We start from the raw sequence: 10,731 nt of genomic DNA, 5'->3' as shown, positions 1-10,731 counted from the left end.
AACTAAAATTATTTCTTTTTTTTGTTAATAATACATATACATATATACATATACATATATACATACATATACATATATACATACATACATACATACACATATACACATATACATATACACATATACATATACACATATACATATACATATATATATATATATAAACACAACAACAACAGAAACCCATGTATAACACATTTGAGGCGTAATACTATAGGAGAAAAAAAAAAAGTTTGCAGCTTGATAGTTTTCATAGAAAAATATGGCATGTACATATACACATATACATATACACATATACATATACACATATACATATACACATATACATATACATATATATATATATATAAACACAACAACAACAGAAACCCATGTATAACACATTTGAGGCGTAATACTATAGGAGAAAAAAAAAAAAGTTTGCAGCTTGATAGTTTTCATAGAAAAATATGGCATGCAGTTGCTTCAAACAATGGCATAAACATAATTTAAGGTAAACTGTGATAATCGTATTTAAAGGGAATAAATCGACAACTATGATGAAGGAAAAAAAAAAGGCCAAATACTCACCTCAACACAACAGGCCACTGGGATCACGGTATTTGGGGGTCTTGTGTGACCTGTAACAAGTCCTAGTTAGAAACTCTGGCTCAAGCCTGCAACTACAGGAATCATGTTTGATTTGCGTGTTCGCCCCCAGACTAGGTCTGCCTCATTGTGTGAGCACAGACCACTCTCAGAAGGCACGGCTTGACCTGTGCTACACAGCAGGAGTCACTAAAACAGCCAAACCTGGAGGAGCACATGGCAGCACCTTCCTCTTCCAGCAGAGTAACACTAGCTCAGGCATGGACGGGCCTGCACAGCTGACTACCGCTGGGCTCTCAGACCAGAGAGAAACACCACACTTACATCAGAGCTGCAGCAGCTGGAGAGTCTTCATCTGGAGGAGCTCCAGACCACATTCAGCCCCCTACAACACACCAGCACATGTAACGATACTCTCTGTACTAGCGCCGCTCGTGTAATGCGCGTACGGGCGTCTCAACTACAACTGTAGGGACATTTAAACTCCCGATTTGGATTACGGGAGAAGTGGGACTTATAAAAGACTGTTTTAAAGGGGCTCAATTTCACAGGAACAACCAACCAAACGGCCAAGGAGGCAGCCACGTGCCGAAACTCGCGCACGAGTTAGCATCAACCATTTCAAAACAGACGTTTCGAGTAAGTACCTAGTTTGAGTACTTATATAATTCAACAAACTGCACGCAACAACTTGTTTTGGTAAAACCTTACCTTCCTGTAGCAGCCGGAGTTTCTCATGTTTATACGCTCTGACGCTCTTCCATGGAAACATCGCAAAAGTGAGAGAGCGCAACGACTAGCGCGCCCGCATTTATAGCGCTGCTGAATACCATCGAAGAAGAGACAGCGTGACATCACGTGGTGACGTCTGAGCCGCGAGCGAATCGCTCTTATGAACTGATTCATTTTTGGAGAAGAGCTTCGTTCATTCCTTTTAAATACAAATAACTACACTTCAAAATTCTACATACCATTTACCCTTCTAAATCTTTAATATCGAGATTCACTGATATGATATATGCTGTTTTTGTAATAATGAGAAAGAAATACAGATTTTTTGACTGTAAAGTCGTAAACAAGTTTTGGATTGATTTGGCAGATTTTATATTTAATTTAATGAATATTAATTGTTGCTTTACTTTAAAGGATGTTATCTTGTATTATGAAAACAAAAGCAATAAGGATCTAGAATTTATTGTTAACATTTTTGTTTTATTAGCAAAATTTCACATGCATAAACAAATATTTCTTAATTCATCCCCTATGTTAAATTTGTTTTGTTCTGACTTTGACTTTTATATTTCTTAAAAAAAAATCAAAAAGTCTGTGAAATGTTTAAAATACTATGATGATACACTCTTCAATCCCCCTGGTACTTTGTAATATCCTTATTCGTTAAAATGTAATGTGAGCTATGCCTTTTTATTTATTTATTTCTCTCTTATTTGTTTATATTTTGTATTGTTATTATTTGTATGTTCCTTTTTTTCTGCAATTAAAAAAAATGAACTGATTCTTTTCAATGATTCATTCGAGTCGATTCGCCAAGCGCTCGTTGCTTTCTCCTGTTCGAACGTGCAGCCCGCTATAAAAACCTAGAGAATTAAAAGAAGAACGTTATAATTGCGTTAATAATACGTTAGTAATAGTTAATAGTTATAGTTAGTAATGAACAAATAGCCTATTTCATCGCACACAGACCCGGTCTTAATTCATCTCCTATGTTACATTTGTTTTGTTCTGACTTGGACTTTTATATTTCTTCAATAAGACTGTTAAAAAACAAAAAGTCTGTGAAATGTTTAAAATACTATGATACACTCTTCAATCCCCCTGGTACTTTGTAATATCCTTATTCGTTAAAATGTAATGTGAGCTATGCCTTTTTATTTATTTATTTCTCTCTTATTTGTTTATATTTTGTATTGTTATTATTTGTATGTTCCTTTTTTTCTGCAATTAAAAAAAATGAACTGATTCTTTTCAATGATTCATTCGAGTCGATTCGCCAAGCGCTCGTTGCTTTCCCCTGTTCGAACGTGCAGCCCGCTATAAAAACCTAGAGAATTAAAAGAAGAACGTTATAATTGCGTTAATAATACGTTAGTAATAGTTAATAGTTATAGTTAGTAATGAACAAATAGCCTATTTCATCGCACACAGACCCGTTTTTCAGTCACTATGTAGGCTACACACGGCCCCTGCATCAGTAATCATTCATGAACTTGAAAATAAGTGAAAAAACTTAATGTATTAGATCACTTACTAAACTTTTCAAACTGTACATTATGCTTCTGTTTACTATGTTTACACCTGGTTACACATTACGTGACCGCTTAGCCCCGCCCACTTTATAAGAGTCGTTCTATTCTTGAAATTCATATTTTGCATTCTCACCAAGCAATTTTACATGCTAAACGCATCTTTTAATGTTATACGGAATATTAGCATACATACATTACACTATATGTTTGCTTGAGAAAGCCAACATACTGTTAGGCCCTTTAAAACTTACTTATAAGTAGTATAGTAACATTTCTGGATTGGTTTAGATCAAGCCAGGATTAGGCCATGGTTCAATTAGGACAGCGTGCCTTAGAAAATACATTACTGCTGTTCATCTTGAGACAAATAAATGGCACTGACATAGCCTATTTTAAGATGCCTGGTCAAGTTGATTTCAGTTAAAACAGCTCAGACCTGCATTTTAGTCCAAGACTAAGCTTTGTCTGTGAAACCGAAGGGTATAACTTCTATAGACTTTAAGATACAGCCACCAAACAACAAAACAAGCAAAACTCTAGAAACTAAGCAAACATCCACAACACCCTAGCAACTGCCTAACAACACAAAATACCCTTGCAATATACACAACAACACCTTGATTGCTTTTGATAATCTAGGACAGCTCACTTTGAAAATCTGCTTCGCCGGTTTACAGAAGCCTGTAACTTGACCATTTTTTGCAGGTCAAAACAGTTTTGAGTTAATGATTAAGATGCATGTGGATGTGTGTGTAAAAATGCCAGAAATCTTGTCTTGTCACAGTAACGTGACTGCTGTCAGTCACCATGAAATGGCATTTTACTTTTTTTAAGCGTCACACTGAGAAATATTTGACACAGAAGAATGAAGCGAGTACTTGTTTGCATAATGCAAGTAGCCTACATCTTATATATCAGGAATAAATTGTATTTGAGTTTAGAGAGGTCTTACGCCTCCAACAGGCCTATTATATTCTTGCTGTGACTTTTCCAGAAGTTTCCTTGCATTTCCCACAGAATAACGACGTGATTGACAGAGCTTGATCAAACTAGCAATGCGCTGAATGACACGTGTGCACACGAATACACAGACAGCAGCGGTTTATTGCCTTTCCCAAGAGTTCTGGCGTCATTATGTCCTATAAAAGGGTCGTTCCCACTGAGAGCCCAAGTCTAGCATCTTTTCCTCTCCCGTCTCCCACTGTTCAGCTGGGGATTCTTGACCAGGCCTGAAGCATCACCATGGCAACGTTTACAAGTTGGGAGGGACTGTGTTCCAAGAGAAGGGGACGAGAGATCAGGGGCCTTTGAGTGCAACCGAGGGCCACAAAACAATGAGCTGTTAATTAATGAGGACTGCAAAATAAGAGGAAGTTTCATTTGCCCACTCTGACCTTATCATTTTGGCATAAGTCATTGATCGAGTGAGAACAATAAAGGCTATCCAAAAGAACCTAAAACGTAGCTGCCCTATTACCAGCAGTGCTGGGTAGATTACTTACAAATTAAAATCCTTTCCTAATTCAAAATTACATGACAAAAATTGTAGTTAGTAATGTAATCCATTACATTACACATCAGACTACTTTTAGATTACTTTTGACCCATCTCATTTTTCACATTGATTTAAACAGGATAATCTTGTACCATATTGATATAAAATATCGGAGTTATTATTTCAAATAAGTAAAGCACTTTTGTTTTTTTGTTATGAAAAATAAGCAAGCCAAGCTCAGGTATCACAAAGTAACACAAAAGTAATGTAATGCATTACTTTCCATAAGAAAGTAACTAACTCGGTTACTTTTTTTTAATAGAGTAATGCAATATCACAATGCATTACTTTAAAATCAACTTTACCCAACACTGATTACCACCACATTTGATTGTAGATGTCCTTTCTTCCCAAATGCATTCTCCTGCTTCATGATCTCATCTCGTTTAGATGCTTAGTTGCTTAAATTGCATTGGCTCCACCCGTGTTCATTTTACAACTAAAGAGATCAATGATGCTTTAGACAAACCGGTTTAAAATGTTCACTCACATAAGATGAAGGCTCAGCTGTTTGCTGTACTTAAGAGATGTGCTCAACACCTAAGGATGAAAATCTGTCCAGACAAAGGCATACTTTTAGATGTCGGATGTAACACAAATATTGCATGGGTGTTGTTACCTTCCTACCTCTGTATATTATGCGCGAAGGCAGCATTTTTCAGGTTTTGGACACATTCAAGGGTGCCTCATGATTTTGAGATCACATGACCAGCTGTACAACTCACTTCTGTATCACTGGACAATTTCAGTCACTGGAGTTAATGATGTTAATGATGGGTGACACACACTTACCACTTGACAGTGGGGTATTTATACAGTAGCACTGATAATGAACAATGTTCAGCTAAAATGCTTCATCCATAATCACTTAGTGCAACCTTTAAAGTCCTCATCCTTACTTAAACATCAGCTTTTGAAGAAGCTCGTTGACTGGGATATGAAGGGTAAAGGTCAATAATACTTTAATTTGTGATTGCTGCTGTAACCTTTGTTATACTAACCAGCATTAATTTAATGTTAAATAACATTTACTTGCAGAAAGAATAACAGTAAAGTCATTTTTATTTCAAATACTCATTATTTGCAAATACAAACATTACAAATGGCAGCTGTGTTTTTGATTCTGTTAATGTAACATTCCATATAAACAAAACACACAAGTACAGCAGAATACCACAAAGACGGTTTCTGCCAGCATTAAATCTCTCTTTCATCTGTAAAGTGCATCAGAGTTGAAGGAACCCAACATGTACAAATGGACACACACCTCACACACTATTTACTTCGACACATTTGCTTTGGGATCTTGAATTATTACATGCATGATTTTAACTGAAGTTTTGTGTCATTATTTTGTACCTGTAACTCAAGGAAACAGTCGATTTGACCTCAATCAAAGGGCAAGTTAAAATCAATATCCCACATGAGCGTTCACTTCAGTCGTTAACTGTGGTCTGTTTGACTGTGGCAGCTCCATTCTAGCATCACAAACTAAACACATACTGAAAGAAGGTTCAGGCAGGAATCCTTCCGATGTGCGCTGTAACCTGCACAGAGCACTCGAGTGTTCAGAGGTAAAGCTAAAGACAGTGCTGGACGAGACTCTCCTGACAGTTTCCATCAAAGTCCTGAAATAAGAGGCAAATTCGCCGTGACCTGAATAATCAGCGGAGAGCTCAGAAAGTAACAGTCACTCTGCTCGGATGCATTAGTGTCCAATGAATGGCTCCTGTATTTACTGGCATTCTGCAGTTTGAGTTGACCGTTCGTTCACACAAAAACCTTGACACCCACCAGTGAAAATCATATCAATTTAGTTCCTTACGCATGTTACGACATGCATAGATAACATCAACCCACTGCCACTCAAGAGTTCAAGAAACCAGATATCATCTCCACATGGGCTGGGCAGCCGGTTTGGGAATTCTGGTGCCAGGAGTCTTGGTTGTCTTGGCTTTGGCTGCGCTTATGATGGCCGTGCGGATTGTCTTTGCAGTCGTAGCAGCGCTGGGAGAGTGTATGCTCTGGGGAGACTGGGATTCAGAGTTGGGCGCTAGGCGTTTGGAAACGCGAAGGGGCGAACTCCTTACAAACGGCTCCTGACACTTGTCCTTATCCTGGGTCAGCTTCTCAGGAGTGTTACCTTTGTGTTTCCCCGTATCGGACGGGGCGTTTACCCTCTGGTGTGCATTGCTGTTGCGTTTGAGTTCATTTTGAACGCCAGCGAAGCGCGCCGCTAGCGATGTGCGAATGGACGAGGGGCATGTAGGGGAAGGCCGTGACACCTGACAAGCAGACAAACCGTCCACAGGAGTCGGTTCTGCCTTTGTGCGCACTCTAGGGATCCCGCTGCTGTTGGAGGGCCCTCCTCGCTGTACCAGCAGTCTTTTGGTTGGCCCTCGAGTCGGCGTCTTTACCAGACGGGAATCACCCTTGGCATGCGGTGAGCTTGTGCCGTCTCGCTCCTCGGCTTCCCGCTCTTTCTTCCATTTGGAGCAGTGATTGGTGGTCGGCCGCGTCACAGTCGGAGAAAGGCTCTCGTAGGAGCGTAGGGCCCTCACTAGGGTGCGGCACTCCAGCGTCTCTCCAATCGCCGGGTAAACGCGCTCTCGTTCTGGGCTACAGGGCTCCTGGGCTAGATCTTCAGGAGGAGAAGATGCACTTGACCACGTCTCTCTCTGTGGTGTTACTCCCTTTTGAGATTTGCCATTTACACACTCTTTAGTCTTAGCATCCTTCAAGGTATCGGTTTCTATCTGCGTCAGCCTTTCAGAGGCGTCTTGAACCGGTTTCTCAACTTTCAAAACTTTGTCAGGGGATAGTCCTGTGAGCGGCAAGACATTCACTGCCCCCTGCTGATGTGACATGATACTTGTTTTTCCCAAAGCAACAAAAGCGTTCTCACTGGGGACGGTTCTCGTATTCAGCCTAGAATGGCTTCTCGTAGCATTCGGGGAAGCCACTGCATCTCGCTGCAGGTCACATGTTGAATCTGTGCTTAAACGCTGAGCTTGTTTGACTTTATTCATCCCTTTAGTCTCCTCAGCGTCGGCATCATTCCTCATCAGCAAATGTCTAAGCTCCGAGTCTCTGCTGAATCCTTCAGGATCGAGAGCATGTAGGTCTGAGTGCTGTGTGTCGTGAGATTTCACGTTTCTCTCGCCGGAGCGGAGGAAGTACTGCGAGAGCCTGCGCAGGCTGCGGCGGCTCCCCGTGTAACTCAAGCTCCTCTGCAGCGCATGCTCCAGCTCAGAAGACTCCTGCTCCGCTTCCAGTCCGGTGCACAGAGCCAGAGAGCGACGCTTTTCCACATTCTCACGCTCGCGCGCCAAACGCCGCTGCTCTTGTACTTCCCTCTCTGTGTTCTCCTGTTAGGAAGCAAAGGAACGAATCATGTTTGAGATTCTGAACTCTATTTCCATAAATCAGTTTAAACCGACCATTTCAAATGAACTGATGGGTCACAAATTTATGTCATCAGTTAAAATGTTCATAGAAGCCACCGGACATTTTCCATTTATTAAGAAAAATGCATGCAAGTAAATATAGTATACATTACCACATGCACTTATTGGATATTAACAAAAATGTCTACATTTATTACATGAAAAATCCCTTTATTTTTGCCTATTTACATGTTTTTTATTGGCATAATCTGTAAATAGCATTTTACTATATGTTTTACATTTTAAAAAAAGTTTAATGCTTGGATGACTGTTTGTTTGAAATCATGATTCTTCTGATTGGAAAAAAAACATGTTTCAATATTATTGGGATTCAAAAATCAAATGAAATCGATTTTTTCCAGTTTTATTTTTTTAGTAGAGAATATTTATTAGTGCCGTCAAATGATTAATCGCATCCAAAATAAAAGTGTTTGTTTACATAATATGTGTGTGTACTGTGTATATTTATTATGCATACATAAATACACACACATGCATGTGTTAAGAAAAATGTTATGTTTTTATATTAAATATATTTATATATAATATAAATATATGCATGTAAATATTTTCAAAATATTTACTGTATATGTGTGTATTTATATATACGTAATATACACAGTACACACACATATTATGTAAACAAAAACTTATATTTTGGATGCGATTAATCGTTTGACAGCACTAATATTTATATTATATAATAACATTACCAAACCAATTAAACATCACTTAAGTGCTGTTTACGTTGCTATGAGTGACACTGACATGAAAAAATATCAAGTTAAACTTTGTGTGTCTTAAACATCAGCTAGCTCCAGGCAACTACTGGACATTTTACACTTTATTTGGTTGTTGTAATTTAAAGAGACAGTCCAGTCAACATGATTCAACGCAAGGCTGCTCACCTGCACGGCTCTTTGGAAGCGATGGCAGAAGCAGTGGAAGATAAGACAGGCCTCCTCCAGTTTGAAGGACTTGTCATCTTCACAGAAGAAATCCACAAGGGCCTTACTGGCCTTCTGTAAGCTTTCCAGCTCGACCTGAGATTCCTGCAGCCTCACTTCCGCAACCTGAACGAAGAAATGATGAAATTGCAAGCTGAATAAACACATGCACATCTGTGAATATGATCTCGACATCAATGGGATCGAACCTCTAGAAATGTTCTGGTCTGCTGCTCGATTTCAGCATCAGCCTGAGCTCTAACTCGGAGTACAGCGACTCTGCTTTGTAGTCGAGAAAGATCCTCCACCACAGACTCTTCTGACAACCTGACCAGAAAAAACAACAACTGTGATTTAAGTTTTCTTTCTAATATTAATCACGGAGGAACATGTTGTTCTAAGTGCAATATTTGTGAAATATATATATATATATAAAAAGCAAATTTCACAAAACCTCGTGAAAACTGGGTCATATTTCACTCCAACATAAAAATAAAAAAAAGAACAAAGTCAGAACAACAACAAAAAAGTCTGATGTAAAATACTTTATAGAGAGGTTTTTTTTTTGGTAACACTTTAGTTTAGGGACCAATTCTTACTATTAACTAGTTGCTTATTAGCATGCATATTAGTAGCCTATTGGCTGGTACTTATAAAGCATATATTAATGCCTTATTCTGCATGACCATATTTTAGATCCCTTAAACCAACCACATACAGTGCCTTGCGAAAGTATTCATACCCCTTCATTTTTTTTTCACGTTTTGTTGTTGCTGCCTTATGTTAAATTGCTTTAAATTACTTTTTTCTCCAAATTATTCTACACTCCACACACCATAATGGCAAAACAAAAAAAAACTGGTTTTTAACATCTTTGCAAATGTATTAAAAATAAAAAACTTAAATGATTCCATTGCATAAGTATTCAAACACTTATCTGGGACAGCTGAAATTTAGCTCAGGAGCATTCATATCGCTTGTAGATGTCACTACACTTCAAGTGAAGTTAACCTGTGGCAAATTCAATTGAATGGGGATGATTTGGAAAGGCACACACGTCTTAATAAAAGGTCTAACAGCTGAAAATGCATATCAGAGCAAAAACCAAGCCCTGAGGTCAAAAGAACTGCCTGTAGAGCTCAGACACAGGTTTGCATTACACATCTGGGGAAGAGTTCAGAAAAAAATCTGCTGCATTGAAGGTTCACAGAATCATGTAGCCTTCATTATCCATAATGGAAGACATTTGGAACAACCAGGACTCTTCCTAGAGCTGGCCTCCTGGCCAAACTGAGCAATTGATGGAGAAGGGCCTTTTCTAGACTGGTGACCAAGAAGCTGATGGTCACTCCATGATCATATATGCAGATGGGAGAAACCTACAAAAGGACAAACATCGCTGCAACACTCCACCGATCTGGGCTTTATGACGGTGTGGCCAAACTCAATCCTCTCTTCAGTGAAGACACATGAAAACACACTTGGAATTTGCAAAAAAGCAACTCAATGACCCTCGGACTGTGAGAATTGAGAAATAATATTCACTGGTCTGATGAACCTCAATTCCAAGCATCATGTTTGACTCGATCACCTGCAGAGTACCACCCCAAAAGTAAAGTGTGCTGGTAGCAGCCTCATGCTGTGGGGCTGTTTTTCAGCGGCAGGGACTGAGGGACTCGTCAGAGTAGAAGAAAAGCTCAATGCACCAAAATATTGAGATAGCCTTAATGAAAACCCAGTCCAGAGCATTCAGAACCTCAGACTGAGCAGAAGGTTCACCTTCCAACAGGACAATGAACCTAAACACAGCAAGAGTGGCTTATAGACAACTCTGTGAATGTCCTTGAGTGGCCCAGCCACAGCCTGGGATTGAACCCAATCAAACATTTCTGGAGAAACCTGAAAATGTGCATCTGCCCCCATCCAAC

At 39.2% G+C, this 10,731-nt stretch overlaps 1 protein-coding gene across 1 annotated transcript in view; it reads right to left on the bottom strand.

Annotated features, from left to right (window-relative positions):
- Positions 1-5,494: 5,494 nt before the first annotated feature.
- The window catches only part of LOC107688795 (FH2 domain-containing protein 1-like), a 21,977-nt gene continuing 16,740 nt past the window's right edge, over positions 5,495-10,731 (bottom strand). The window contains exons 10-12 of the mRNA XM_016486567.1: positions 9,013-9,130; positions 8,765-8,929; positions 5,495-7,778 (exon numbers count right to left, since the gene is read on the bottom strand). Coding sequence (XP_016342053.1) covers positions 6,300-7,778; positions 8,765-8,929; positions 9,013-9,130 — 1,762 coding nt within the window. The 3' untranslated portion in view covers positions 5,495-6,299. The remainder of the gene's footprint in view (positions 7,779-8,764; positions 8,930-9,012; positions 9,131-10,731) is intronic.

The sequence above is a fragment of the Sinocyclocheilus anshuiensis genome, unplaced genomic scaffold (assembly GCF_001515605.1).
Source record: "Sinocyclocheilus anshuiensis isolate Anshui unplaced genomic scaffold, SAMN03320099.WGS_v1.1 scaffold1066, whole genome shotgun sequence".
NCBI classification, from domain to species: domain Eukaryota; kingdom Metazoa; phylum Chordata; class Actinopteri; order Cypriniformes; family Cyprinidae; genus Sinocyclocheilus; species Sinocyclocheilus anshuiensis.
The sequence above is the reverse complement of the archived record's forward strand: the minus strand, read 5'-3'. Positions and strand labels throughout refer to the sequence as shown.